Source organism: Rissa tridactyla, chromosome 9, assembly GCF_028500815.1.
Source record: "Rissa tridactyla isolate bRisTri1 chromosome 9, bRisTri1.patW.cur.20221130, whole genome shotgun sequence".
NCBI lineage: Eukaryota > Metazoa > Chordata > Aves > Charadriiformes > Laridae > Rissa > Rissa tridactyla.
The window spans coordinates 11,521,206-11,536,195 of NC_071474.1; the positions used below are offsets into that span (position 1 = coordinate 11,521,206).

The 14,990-nt window shown below is 41.1% G+C and overlaps 1 protein-coding gene across 2 annotated transcripts; it reads right to left on the reverse strand.

Moving 5' to 3' along the window:
• Window positions 1–371: 371 nt before the first annotated feature.
• Window positions 372–4,477, reverse strand: RAMAC (RNA guanine-7 methyltransferase activating subunit). Of its 2 annotated transcripts, XM_054213815.1 has the most exons (3): window positions 4,371–4,477; window positions 2,541–2,715; window positions 372–1,535 (listed from the first exon to the last, which is right to left on the reverse strand). In XM_054213815.1, the coding sequence occupies exons 2-3, from the start codon at window positions 2,705–2,707 to the stop codon at window positions 1,355–1,357; spliced, it is 348 nt and encodes a 115-aa protein (XP_054069790.1). In that variant the 5' UTR covers window positions 2,708–2,715; window positions 4,371–4,477; the 3' UTR covers window positions 372–1,354. The 2 variants fall into 2 exon arrangements, with proteins under 2 accessions (XP_054069790.1, XP_054069789.1); XM_054213814.1 differs by lacking the exon at window positions 4,371–4,477 and having other exon boundaries at window positions 2,541–2,725.
• Between the last annotated feature and the right edge of the window lie 10,513 nt (window positions 4,478–14,990).

The window sequence follows — 14,990 nt, forward strand, 5'->3', positions numbered from 1 at the left end:
AGTGTCATGACTCAATAGTCAGCATGGATGGTTCCGTGTTTCTGTACAGCTGAAGAAAATGTCAAGTACAAAGAAATGCTCTGCTCTCCTGATACAAATTAGCTCATCACGTAAATGGTGAAAATGAGAACTTTGACCCTATTACAGTAGAATGTAAGACAGTGGATTAACACTTCAGGCTTCTAATTAATCACAGTGTGTCTCATCCTCTCGACTGTAGCCGAGTAGGCCATTCTTCTAACTTGAGCCAACAGGTGTCCAGCATTAACGTGTCCCTGTCGGAGCTGCTTCTGTGCAGCTATCAGCACAGGTGACAGTGTTGCAATTCTGGATGTTTCAAAAGTCCGTTTCAGAAATACTCAGAAACATCATTACACTTGAACTATAATTTTATTGTGTGAAGACTTAAAAAACCCACAAAACTTAAATTCTAAGAACTGAATAACACTCTGCGCTGCTTATGCTATTTTTCTCATGCAGAAAAAGTATGCAGAACAGTACTTATTATGGTTTCTTTCTTCTATAACATGCACAAAGTATTTATTACAAACTAATTGCAATTATTAATTTTACAGCTTTACTGAAATGGGAATTTCAGAAGTTGTTATGCACATACCAAATTTATTTTAAGATGATACAAATTAATCTACGTCTGGTATCACTTCTCAGGTAAAACTACTACAATAAGATACATATTTAAACTACTTAATTTTTATTCCAACTTTTACACTATGTTTTAAGAGGAACACTGCAAATAAATTGAAGTCATTGAGTCAACAGACACTATTGCTGATGCCATAAAATATTTCTATATTAGCATCTCTCTTCCCAGGTTTAATGCATCTGAAATTCAAACAAAACTGAGCTTCTATCACCATCAAAAGCCAAACTAAGAAATTTTCTCCAGAGAAAGACACAGTATGTCGCTTTCAAAAAGAACTATCTTAGGGCGATGTGACACTGCTACAGGCTGCACACAAACCGCAGCTGGTTTCCCCTGACCTGGTGTGTTTCCTAAAATGTAAGAGACAAATTTCAGTGATGGAAAAAGTATACTAGTATATATTCAGACAAAAGAATGAGAAAGAAATTTAATCTAAGATTTACAGTTATGTATTCAGGCAAAAGAACGAGAAAGAAATTTAATCTAAGATCTACAGACTCTAAACAAACTCTGTATAATATGCTTTCATTATTCATAAAAGGTATTCCCTTTTTCAATTCATACTACAGATAAACAGCAATGGACTGTAATAGTGATTCTCCAGATATCTATAAAACAGTGGAATAAGAAAACTGAAGTCTAACTGAATTTGTTACACAGCATTACTGGACTTTCAAACCACACGCATCATCAGTAGGGATGGTAACGGGGCCCTGGGTTGTAGGAGTTGTAGCCGTAGTGGGAGGAGTACGATTGTCCTTGTCTGTGCTGCTGGTAGTTATTGCCCCAACTTCTTTCTGGCCTCTGATTAGATCTGTAGTCACCTTGCCAGTTGTATCTGTCCCCTCTAAAATATCTGCCATCTTGAAACCTGCAACGAAAAGAAATGTCAAAGATTCACGTAAACTGTGACTTCTTGAAAGGTAAATAATAGTGAACTCCTAAATTTTACAGTTTTCATGAAAACTGTCATGTAAGTCTTTATACGCTCAATTACTGATAGTTTTTTATGAAAAACTGATGAAAACATATCTACAGTCATCTGAGATCATTCATTAATTTCTTACTGCTACCCAACACGCTATTTGCTAAGCCACAGAAGGACAGTCTGTTTCCTAACACAAAGTATTCACAGGCATTAGGTGAACTGCTGGAACTCTGAATAGAGACTCAAACAGACCATGTACCTAAAAAGCAACCACAAGATACATCTGTAGCTGTATCAAAGCCAGGGTCAATCTAGTAGCTTCATGGTTGAAAGCTGTGGCAAAGCAGGCTTAAGTACAATTTAGCTACCTAACCAGACAGAGTCCTGGAATTTGCATATTCCCTAAAATCCATACCACCACTGTTTTCACAATGGTGTGGTGTAGACAAACAACGTTTACATGAGGTTCAGTTTGTGCCCAGAGTGTAGATGTAAGAGTTCATTAGTTCAAAGAACCACAGTTTTGTAAGAACATCTCCTTAAACAATCATGGGGTTTTTTTTAATCTTAGAAATCAATTCTGTGTTTAACTTAATGACAAGCTTCCAGGGTGAGAAAAAGTTAGAACGTTGTCCTTTTCTTCATGTAAGGCACAAATCCTATTTAGGTATTTAGTTAAGAAGTCTTCCCAATTGTTAGTTGGACTGGAGTTTAACTACTTTATATTAAAGGCTGATGTTACTATTGCCAAACATACTCTATGCTGTAATCGTTGTTTTTCAGTCACACAAAAATCAGATGTTTCTGTCCCAGAATTCAGTAAAAAGCTGCAATTACATCCTGAAGAAATAATTCAAATATTTTGCAGTAGGCAGGTAACACAGCACTTGCTAGACAGACTGGATGATGGATTTTACAGTCATTTCTACTAGATAAAAGAATCAGTACCGATCTCGGTTTCTCTGGTTGCCACCAGATCTGTTTCTCCATTCTTCAACTATAGGAGGAGGATCAGCAGGACGTTTCAGATATTCTTGGTATTCTTCATCATCTGATGTGAATCGATGAGCAAACATCTTTTCATAATTCAGGGGCATGTCAACCAAGGAAGTCATTCTGAAAACTTCAAACATGAACACAATAAAAGCGGCTTTAGCAATGTACAAAGACTCTTAATGTAATAGCTACCAAAATGAAAAGTTACACTCAGATTAACACAGCAGTTAAGTTTTGGGCACAGCATAGGTGACTGACTTTTAAGTCCTGATGATCTAAGACTGAAAATAACTTTCCTGAATAGTTTATCTCTGATGGAAAGCAGTTCCAATTCTATGTGCAGTCTTTGGACATCTATACTGGATATGCGGATACTGATCTGTCTAAACACTGGGAGTGGTTTTAAGGGACTCCATCCACACCGGAGAAATTCAGCTCATATTAATACCTAATGTAGTCAGCCATTACACAGCATCACCTTTGAATCAATTTTGATAAACCTAGATTAGATGAGCTGTCGTAGAGAGATACAGGACATTTCTGAGGGTCAGTAATAGAAAAAAGTATTTCTTCAGAATGTACTCCCAATCTACTCCTAATCCATTTTTGACAGTAAAAACATTACTACAATCACTGTGAAAAGTTTGCTAAGGTAGAATATCATGCAAAGCCTACAGATACACATAGCCAGCAAAGTAAAAGAATCAGATTTATTCACAATAATGTTTGTGTTAATAACTTGATTCAGGGAAAGGACAGCACCTAAGAGGATGTTAAGTTACCTCATAATATGCCTCTGTGATGGGATTGGTGTTCAAGGCCTTAGTTTCCTTATTTATCTGGTATATATGCATTTGCCCTTCAGCGTTGGTGCTATCTAGTACTATCCATCAGTAAAAGTCTGTCCCTAATAGCAGATGCAGCTGAGAAAGGCTCTATGCCTTAACAACTCGGGGTAATTCAGAACATTAAAGGTCTTTGCCTCTCGACTTCCAGAATAAGCTTTTCTGCCGTCTCCTGAAGATTTGCAGGCAATGTTCACCTTGCAAACTGGAGGGAAGGAAGGAGGAGGCAGGTTTCTTCTGGACGCTGAGGGCTAAAATATATACCTTAAATGACCAAGCCTGATTCTTCTATTCTTCTCCCTGCTGTGCCCATGAGCAGCTTAAGACTAGGGTAAGTAAGCGGGATGTTTATGGGGAATACAGCACAGAACTCCTTCTGTAGACTGAACTCCCCTTTCATCAGCATCACCGCCTGGTGATCTCCAGAGCCCATCTGCAGCCTTCCCACCTAATGACGCAGTGTAAATCTTTCGGAAGCAAGTGTAGGAGTTATTCCTGCAGGATGTCCAGTGACTTCACTCTCCTTTTTTTTTTTTTTTGTGCCATGAGCTAACCTCGTTAGTTTTTAATGAGCTATCTCCAAGGAATTTCGCTTCTCAGACTTGGGGGGGAGGAGGGGGGACGACACGACGACACACTCTGCCCTGAGGACCCCCCCCACATACCACTACAGCCTTCTCCAGGGAGCAGTGGGAGCTGCTCTCCTCACGATTAGTAATTTTAATATCAGTATTCATCCTGCGGGGGGACGATAACAGGAGAGACCCCCACACTTTCCCCCGCGTCCCCAACGGACGGGGCTCACTCCCCTCAGGAGGGGCTGGCGCCGGAGCCCTCTTTCCCCTCACGGCGCGTCGGGCCGGGGCACCGTCCCCTCATGGCGGGTCTCGCCTTCTTCCCGCCACCCTCCTCCCTCACAGACAACCGTTCTCCTCACCCTGCTCCGCCAGCCGCCGCCGAACCGCCGCGGAAAGCCCTCCTCTTCCGGGCCGGGCCCCGCCGCTTCCCCTTCGCCGCCGCCGGGGCGGTGCCGCCTCAGGCCGGCGTCCCCTCAGCGCGCCACGGGCGCGCTGAGGGGACGCCGGCCTGAGGCGGCACCTGCCCCGGCGGCTGTGGGAAGCCCGCAAAAGTGTAAGCCTTGATGCCCTCAAATTAGGATTTGGTACAAAACACGGTCGCATAAATAGTACTGAGATTTGTTGGGGCCCTTTCCTTGGCTCCTAGGCGGGTTTTGAGGAGGCGATACTTGGATTTTTCACAGGAAGGCACAACCGAAAAGGGTAAAGCGAACGCGGCGCCTTACGTGGCTGTTTGATAACGCGATTTGAAGTGTATTTCAGGTATCAAAAAGTTCAGAAGTGTGTTGGCTACCGTGAGAGGAAACTAAGAGGACATGGAGCGTTTTTGGCAGCTAAATAATTCTGTGTAAACTGAAGCAATTCTGGTTTGGCGTCTGCCTCAGGAACATATTTACGCTCCCACCTGGTGCTGTAGCAAGTGGTTAGTCCTGTCGCCTTTAATACACCTGAAGTTATGTGAGAGCACCAAACTTTTCCTAAACGAAGTCTTTGTGCATGTAAGTAGCTACAGGCAGGGAACTGTACCTCCCCTGCTGTACTTCTGCGGCCCTGGGCGTTGTTATTAATTTATGAAGTGCCACAGCAGTTATTAACAGCTCGCTGCCCAAAGGATTTGCAGTGTGGGGATGCGGTGTCACCTCTCTCCTCTGAATGACTGGTGGCATCCAGACCTTCCTGAAGCAGAAATGGCATTGGTGCCCCTCTTCTCCTGTTTGCCTTGTTTCCACAGTTCTGACGTCTTTGTGTTGCTACTTCCCACAGCTCCTAAGCCAATGGGTTTTAAATGGCCTCTCGTGCTGTGTATAAGAAATGGATTTTTTTGTAGGACTCTTATAGAAAGCAATGGTTTTTCATAAGCTCTACTAGAGACTCTATTGCTCACAGGCACTAGCAAAGCATGGAGACTGATAATGGAGTACGTCACTTGAAACAAAACACCCCAGCAACAGCGACAGCGGCATCCAATTCTCCAAAAATATTAGACCAGAATAAGTGCCCTTTGTTTGATATAAACAGAAATAATTACAGCCTGCTCTCCTGCATGACCTATAGTAGGAGTGTATTGTCACTTGCAAAATAGAAGCGATGACCTCAAGCCAAACAGCCTAATGCAAATATCTTAGCCTGGATAGCTAGTTCTAGGCCAAACAAATTGTCATTGAGGCTGAAAAATAATATATTTTAGCTTACATTTTCCCGATATAATCCGTGTTCTACTCACTGCCCTTTCGGAATGGGCAGAAGTAAGTAGGATTTTATTTCTTTCTCAGACAAGTTTCATTTTGACCACTGGATATTGCAGTTTCAGGTGTGTCTACAGAGGATTTAATGCATAAAATTCATGAGATGATCCTTAATAAAAGGGAGATACTTCTTTTTTTTGAGGCTCTAGTCTGCCGTTTCACGGGTGACATTTTTCATAAAAGACCAAACTTAATTTAATATTAAACTTTTAATTATAGACTAAAGTCATCCATACATTTAAGCATATACATAATCTAAGGCATGGGCCTGTTGAAGGCGTGGGCCCCCTGTAAATGCTGTGAGCAGTGTACTTCACAAATTACAGTCTTGCTAAGGTGTTCTCGTCAGCATATTCTGCATAGAAGAACATTTGCAGGGAATGGCTAAATCAGAGTGGCACATAATTATATATATCATGTTCATTTATATATGATGTTTGTGCTTTGGATCTTTATTCATGGCACGTCTTTGTGCCTGCTATGGGTTATAACATCAAGGAGACCGTGATCCGGGTGGCGGTTTTCTAAGATTTCTCAGAGGTGCTATACTGAAGTTCAGACTATAAAAAAGCCAAAGTGGCAGGTGAATTTTAAAGGAATAAAGGCACTCAAAAATGGATATTGCCACCAAGTAGGTCTTTCAACACCCACTAAATGCCTCACACAACACATAGTAAGTGCCCGAGTACTTAAAAGGTCTAGCTCCAAGTGTTGTCAAGATTGAGGACTTGATAATCCACTCTTGCAATCTCTCTGCTCACTTCAAGCCTCTCTGAGTAATTAATGTGTTTTTGTACAAACACAATCTCATAATCAGCATCTCTGAAGTCTACTGTAGTGTGATGAAGCCTCAAAGGGTTTGCTTTTTTTTTTTCTGGGGTTTTTATTCTGTTAAATAATGTGCTTTTAGATTAAGTCTTATCTTCTAAATTTTAAACTAAGAATTGTTTCTTTTGACCTATTGGAAATGAATGGAGCTTTTGTAGAATGGGTCTTCCTGACTGAACAAAGGAATATACAGTAAAACTAGCGAAGTCTTGTCTGTCTTGAAATGATGGAAAATGGCAGTTCTTTTTGTAATTATTTAGTCTTGATAACTCTTACTGTTCTGTCGCAAGACTTTGTATTTGATGTTTTACGTAAATCCCTAGCTTCTGGACTCATGTGTTTTCATTATACTCAACTTTCATTTAAAAATTAATTTCTGGCCCCTGTTATTATGGACACTGCTTGGGAAAAGAAGTAAGTCTGCTTTACTTGGTAACCAGCCTGTACCCAGAAGCAAAAGGAAAACATTATTCAAGTTTTATTTGTTTAAAATCTTATGTTTTTTACAATTTTCCTTTTCTTTATGACTAGGTTTGTTGTTTTATCTTGGTAGAGGCTGACAGCTGTGGCATTTTTAATGAAAAGTCAGCATGTATCTCGGTAGCAGGAAAAAAAAGAGAACTAAATTTTTTGTTCATTTCTGTATCTTTAAACAGGAGGGATCCTTTTACTTCAATGTTAATATCTACCTTGAGAAATCAACAAAGGAACTAACATCCTTTGTAATTGAGGCCTGTCTGATCAAGGGAACGTATATCTATAAACGAACAAGCACAGAAACCTCCATAGATTGTTAGGGTTCCTGCTGGTTTTTAAACAACAAAATAATACATCAGATAATATTTTAGTGAAAATTTAATTATCTTCAAAATTCTGTTTCTTTTCCCCCACTTGCTGAACCTGACCGGTGATTTCCTGTCAGCCAATTTCCCTCTCCCCTGGTTCTTTTTTCAGTGTCTCAGTTACAGTGTAACTGAAAGCCTGGTTTGTTTGTACAACGAAACCAGTTTTCCACAGATAATTTATTCTAGGAAATGGTGATGTCTGGCACTGTTAGAGAGAGCAAGACTTTGTGTTCTGGCTAACGGCAGGTACAAAGGGCGTGCGTGGCAGCCTTGTTATTGATTACACACTAAAGGAAAACTGTGTTTCTGTGGGCACGAGAGGCCATAAGACCACCAGGGGACATCCGAGTAACTAATGACCGCAAAGTATTTGCTAGATCATTCATTGCACTGAGAGATAGGTAAGCAGAGATATTCTTTAGCCAATCTGCAGAAATATTTGGGGTTGTGCTCTTTCTCTACAACCTCCTGTGCTCGGAAGATCAGTTCTCATCACGAGGTATTATTCCTTTGGCTGGAAAGGATTATTGCCTAGATGAAGCTCACTTAAATAACAAGAAAGCCGGAGATATAACAGCTGTTACTGACAAATGCCTCTGAAGCCCGTGCAGTTATTCTGTCAGATCTCTGCCTTTGCTGTTATATTGTACAATATCACTGAGATTCAGAGTGTCTTTCACACACGTCCATATGGTATTGTAAAGTGAAGTCCATAAAGGAACAGACTGCGCCATTTCTACCAACTTCACTAAACTTAATAGAAGAAATGTTTCCTTCCTGTAACAATGACCTTTAAATGTTAACTTAAAAAAATAGCATTGTCCTTATTTAAGAAGGCGAAAATGCAATTCCTGGTGCTTGATTGTGTTACAGAATAACCATTTTGGTGCTGTGGGGCCCAATTCCTTTGCATTAAGCTTACAACAGTGTAACACTTGATTAAAAGGAATTTATTCCTAATTTATGCCAGTATGAAAGAAGGCCTTTAATTTTCCTAAGAGCTATTTCTGTTATCAGTCTTTTAAAACTCACAGTCACATTAAATTATATTTCTAGCGTATTGTTCTTAAAATTAGTGCAGAGGTGGTGTTATCTGACTGTCATTTATACATATCTATATACATATATACAAATTAAAAATCACTACATTCTAGCTGCCTTCTTTTATTTTCACCTTTTAAACTGACTAAGCCAGCTGTGCCCTTTGGGGTCTATAAGAATGAATCATTTTTATTATTTTTGCTCTCTTAGACAGTAATTACAGAGTAGTATGCTGTCTCTGTTTTTTAATATTATGGTGCCATTTTAATCCATGGTGCAACACCATTAACTTCAGCAGAGTTACACGAGAAATGAATTTGTCCCCAGGAGGCTTTTCCAAATGTTCAGTTCTTTCCTTATGATTACCCAGAGGAACAGAGAAGAAGAAGGCAAGACAGAGGGCCCTTTGATAGGAGGAATGTAGTTCAAAGTGAAGTCTTGTTTCTGCCATTGATGGTGCTCCATATGTTCCTCATTTGGGGTGGAGGTGGGTTAGACCCCGTGGAGGCACGCATGCTGTGGCTGAAGGGCAGGCAGGAGTTTTTACATAGCACATCTGGTGCACAGGTTATGTGCTTTCGCAGACGTAGGTATCGTACAAATGGAAAAAAAAAAAAAAAAGAAAAAAGAAAAGAAGAAATAAAAGTGGGAGGAATATTCAGATAATTCAAGCATTCTTCTGTGGAACTGCTTGAAAGTCAGAAAATGGAGTAGCCAAATGCTAAGATATCAAACTCATGATAATCGTCGTGCTGTCTAAGTTCCAACTCAGATGCTTTTTAGATGTCAAGTAATCCTGGAAGTGGGGATGTATGAATCAGTGCTACTGTGGATAGCCTATTGTAAAGATAGTCGCAAAATATAAAGGAAGTACTTGCAGAAGATTCTAGGACTAGAGTTTATTCATATTCAATTTTCTTTTATAGTTGGATATTTTAGTTTGGGCTCATTTCTTTTGTTCGTATCCAGCCTAATACATTCAAATCTGCTGCACTATTGAAATGACAACTTGTAAGTTAGATACAAATTAGTAGCACCTAGCTGAGTTTAGAAGGGGAATTTAGAGAATTCCCTCTTTGCTGCCAAGGAGCAGGGAGGGACAGGAAGCTGACAGCATGGCGGCAGGGTAGGGGGCCCATCCCACAGCCCCGTGCAGGGCTGGCTGGGGATGGCAGCCCAGTGCTCAGAGGGCCGGACAAGTTTATGGGGACGAGACGAGTCCAAGGCAGGTCAGAAATTCAGTCCGTGGGTCACTGCCTAGATTGACAGGGCCCATGGCCAGGCACGGCATGGCTGCAGCACGGCTGGATCTGAAGCCTGGCAGAGCAACAGCGATGCGGGCCCAGGGCTGAGCTTTCCTGAGCCCCTCTGCGCGGGGCAGGGGTGTGTGGGAGGCCCCGGGGGGGTTGGTCGTGGCAATTAAGGCCTGTCAGTGCATTCAGGGCCTTGACATGCACATCTGGTAACAATTTCTGTTATGTTTAAATCAGAAACTCAGATCCTTGCAAAACCTAGGATCTAGCAGAAGGAAATGGTTGTGCCTTTTTAGCCAACATCTAGCGTTTCTCCTGGGTTGGATAGGTCATGCAGTTTGCATGTTGCATGCCAATGGGTTGCCTCAGATACAAAGTTAAATATTCAACCTCTAAAGAGGATACCTAGGTCTCCCATTTACTCCCAGAGTCTCCCTTCTCTGGGTGGTGACATTCCCCAGGCACTGGAGCGTTGCCCTGAGGCTCCTCTCTGAGGCCTGGTTTCGAAATCTGCCCTCGCCACCAGCCCTGCAGACAGATGTGCAATGAGGCCCCGCTCACACTTGTCCTCCTGCTTCCGTCTGCCAAAACCACTGCAGATGTGTAAGCACGTGTTCAGGTACTGCTAAAGGCAATGAAATACAACAGTATTTCAGTGTTTTGTTCCCTCTCAAGGCTCAGGTCAGTGGACCTGATCTAAGTAATACTCCCTCCTTTAGATACTAAACATGGCTCTCCCCGGATGGCTTTACCAAGAAGCTGTTAGTTAACACAGGAATTTGTCTGCCTTCTTTCTCTTCTCTTTGTGTGTAAGGAGAGCTCTTGTATGTTCTCTGCAGTTCCTCTTAAGTTTAAGGGTCGTTAGAGTAAGCAAGGGCTGAAGTATAGGCCAACTTTGTACACTTCAACTTTGGAATGTCTTCTTAATCTGAAGTAATTTTTTTAAAATTGTAAACCTGAATATTCCAGAGATACCAATCTGTATTGAGACCACACTGTGCTGAAGTGAAATAAGGTATAAGTGAATTAGCTGAGCTGCAGAGAAGCCTGCAGGATTTTGCAAAGCTGGACTGAGCAGTCTGCTCCTTGTTCTGACATTGCCTCGCTACTGCCGTGCACTACCCTGTGCATCCTTGCGTTGTGCCTTGCCCTACACAAAATCTGAAAGCTCTTTGAGCAGAGACTATCTTTTAATTTTATGTTTGTGCTGTGTCTGGGGGTCTAGGTCACCACTACTGCTAGCAGTAATAACTCTCCCTCTGTTACTAAATTAGGACTGCAGATCATTCTTTCCAGCAGACAAGGGTTCCTAATCTTTCAGGAGATTATGCTGTGGCTGCCACCCCTCTGTGTCCCCTCCTGCTCTCCCTGAGACCTCTGATTCAGATGTTGAGGCACAGCGTCCTTGCCTGCCCCAGTGCTGCTGTAATTCCTTCTCCATCTTTGACCCAGCTCCTGCAGCAGTTTCCTTTCCTGGAACCTTTCCACAGTGCTGCTGTTCCCGTGGCCCTGCTCACCCTCCCAGTTTCAGGTCTCTCTCTTCACTGCTTCCTTGAGTTGTGGCTGTTTCTTTCCCATCCCTGCAGAAGCCGTGCTTTGGTGGCAACCAGCTGCTTTGTGTGCTAGTGCTCAGCTGGACGCTGCTTTCTAGTGTTGGTTGGGAACCAGTGCGGAGCAACATGCTGACTACTCAACAGTCTAAACTTAAAAAAATATAGAGATGTTATCTTGGAAAATGCAAAGTTCTGATGGAGCCTCTGATGGAGGCTTATTAAAAACAAGTTCAGAAAATCTCACATGTAAATGAAAACCACACAGTAATTTTTGGTGATACATTGAATGTGATTGTTTCATATTATGCTATGGCTGCTCATTTTAAGAATAATACAGAGTTATTTTCTTGGTCTTAAATGCTGCTGTGGGGGTATCACAAACTTCCCGAGTAAAAACTTTAATTAAAAAGCAAACGTTAATCTCCAAGCAGTAGCATCTGCAGCATAGTGCAAGATAAGACTTTGCCAACCTGAAAAACTAAGCAAGATTCTAATTAAATCAGGGGGAAAAATGATGAACTAGATATATGTTTTATTTAAGGATGGCAGTTACATAAGATATCAAAGATCTCACGGTTGCTATCTGATGGGAAATGTGCTGCCAGATCTCACAGACTATTTCCAGGGAGAGAAATCCTTGTTCCACTGGTTCCAAGTACTGTTGTGATATTGCCTTCAGCAGGGTCAGGAATTTGCTGTGGCTCTCCGTTTGACTCGGAAGTCACGTCAGTTGTGTTGAAAACTGCAGATGATCCAGTAATGAAGCAATGTGTCAGCATGGTATGAGGAAACACCACACTGCAAGTGCTGCCATCTTTCCAGTGAGGCACAAATACAAAGTCATGACTATTTATGGTTATTAAAGGTCCCAGCGCACCTTTTGAAAATTAAGGCTCTTAATCCCTGTGTGCTGGCCAAAATCTATTTTCAGTGATGCCACTCTGGCTATCAGCATTTCCTGTATTGTTCCAGATGGAGATAGTGTTGGCTATTGCATCCTGTTCCAAACTGTGTGCTGGGCTCCTCTCTGTTTTGGAACAGCTGATATTTTCCAGAAACAACCATGCTGCAGTGGTGTGTTAAGTGATCTGTATATATCCTTCACTTGTCTCACAGGAATGGAATGAGGATTAATCAATTATGACCGCATCATGATCCCAGTGAAGTCAAAAGAAGGGGTTTTTCCATTTGCATCATGGGGGCCAGCACTGGCTTCTGTGCAGATATTATTATTTTGAGACACCTGCACAAATGAAGATGCAAAGCATTATCTTGTTGAAGGTGTCTGTGTAGTGAGAATTCCTTTAGCTGGAGAGAAAATGCATTTTAAAGGCTGTTTCCTCAAGAGTCTAGTTACTTGTCACAACAGGCATTATTGTGCATGAGGAAATTCCGGTTCGTTGAATGTGGCTTTAAACATGTAGTGTTGGTTGGCTGGCATTTGTGGCTTTGCATGTCCTATGCATTCAAAACATGATTTGTTATACTTTCAGGGCTGGTTCCTGCTCTTTTCCCAATGCAGCTAATGGCGTGGAATTGTATCTCGGAAGACATGTTCCTAAAACCATCAATAATTCAGCTTTAAATATTGGAAGAAAGTTGGATACTGAAAAACAATAGCTGCAGGTTATCCTCTTTGACCAAATGTTAATTCTTCTGGGCAAACAGAAGATCTGAAAAAGAACAACTCTGGCTATCTTTCTACGAGACTGCAAAATATTTCCTGCTTAGCTCTTCTGTCACGTGCCACTTAAGATGTCGCATTTCAAATTGTAAATCAATTTACAAGTTGGAAAAGTGATATCACTGAAAAACATTTTTGCAGGATTGCCTAACTTCTTCCATGCAAATATAATAATAGTACGTCTCTCGTGCAAATATAGAAAAGAGTGGTCATGGACTATTTTGGGAAAAGCATACTCACCAGGTGGACATAGAGAGAATATTCAGTCGGCCACTGAGGAGCTGAAGAACAGTAATAAATATTACTAAAGGTGGGTATGGATGAAGATTAGCCTATTCCTTCAGGAAAACTATCAAATTAAACTTAGAAAAATGTTGGTACACTCACAACATAAATCATGTGCTCTTCTGCAAATGAACAGTAAATGAAAAATAGAGGATATGTGTCATCCATACTTTATAGTGTTGACTTCATTTTCTCAAGTATGTAGGAAAGATTTTGATGTGTGTATATTAATATTTCTCTATTGGCTAAAGATTCATTTAAAACAAAACATAGCTCAAAGCTTTTATGAAAGTTGTAAGTGTTCTGCTCCACCTTCCACCAAGTCCCATGGAGTTGAACTGAGTTCTGTAACTGTGTGCTTGGTGTCATCTCCCATGGTGGTGCACTGTGATCCCTCCCCTGGCTCCAAAGCCCTAACTGAACTGTGGCTGAAGGACTGAATATGGTATTAATGCATGGCTGCTGCTGCCTGCCATCCTTTCGGTACTTCTTCAAAACCCAGGTAAAGCATTCTGGATCTACAGAGTGCTCCTCTAGGTGCTTGAACTGTAACCATGTCCCTAAATATTTTTTTTTTAATATTTGCAAGTGACTAAAAATTTTACTCTGATCTTTCAAAAAATACGGATTTTATACACCCCCCAAGGACTATGAAATTTACCCAGAAAAGTGGAATCTGTGTTTACCATTAGATATGAACACTTTTATAACTTTGGTTAACTAGAATTACACAATATTGGATTTAAGATTGTTAACAGTAAATACTTCGAGAAGCAAAATATGGAGCTAAAAAAATCTGATTGTGTTTGTTTAACTGATTAGTAGTGTTTATGTATTTTGTCATCCAAGTATTGTTGCAGAACAAAGTTATATTACGTAGAATTAGGAATGCATAAGCTTCCTTTGAGCTAGTTTTGTCTAGGGAAGGCATGCAGCACAACTTGCCACCTAACAGATTCTTTTAAAATGCATTTCCTCATCAAAGTATGCCTGGTATCTTTGTTTCTGGCAGCTGTATTCTCGTTGTTCTTCTGTCAAATAACAATTTTTTACTTTTGCAGACTGTAATTACTAGTGTAGTAAAAAGAGAACAAATTCTGCATTATTTGCGGCCTTCTGGCTTCACTTTTATTACTGATTAATTACTGTAGTTTAGCAGGACCTAGGCATAAGGACCAGTATAAGTCAAGGTCTTCAACTTTATTTGAAAGTAGTGCAAATTAAGTCCAGTAGGGTTTTTTGGTTTTGTTTTTTTGAATGCATTTTGGAAGCATAAAAATATTAGCCTACTTCTTAAATGCATCGTAATTGCTTTCCGTAGGAGAGTCTGCAGGGTGAAAAACTCAACACTTTTTCCAGAGAATGATGCAAAATATAGCTTTTGTGGTGATAAATAGTTTCCTTCACAAATGAAAGTTCTCTCTGTCTGTGAAAGACACCCACAGTTGGGCACTTCCAGTTTCATATCTCTGAGCCAGGTCTGGCTTCCCTGAACTCAAGATATTTTCCACAATTGAAGGAGGAAATCGTGTGCTGCAGTGCCACTCGTGTCCTTATGAGCTTTGGGGTGCTCACTGCTATACCTCAACCATCAGTTTTTGTAAATAGGCTTGAAATTCCATGTGGCTTCATTCCCACCTGGCACTCTGTCTGTACTGCTCAATCCTTTAAGAAATTCATCCATGGGGGGATCCAGATACCTCTGCCCACAAGGAAACACGTAAGCCTTTATCAAGCCACTGGAC

Bases quoted from the DNA above. Each gene is read 5' to 3' on its own strand.
- RAMAC (XM_054213814.1), bottom strand. From the start codon at position 2,725: ATGTTTGAAGTTTTCAGAATGACTTCCTTGGTTGACATGCCCCTGAAT. The intron at 1,536-2,540 runs GTACTGATTCTT...TTTTCGTTGCAG, and splicing joins AACCAGAGAAACCGAGATCG to GTTTCAAGATGGCAGATATT.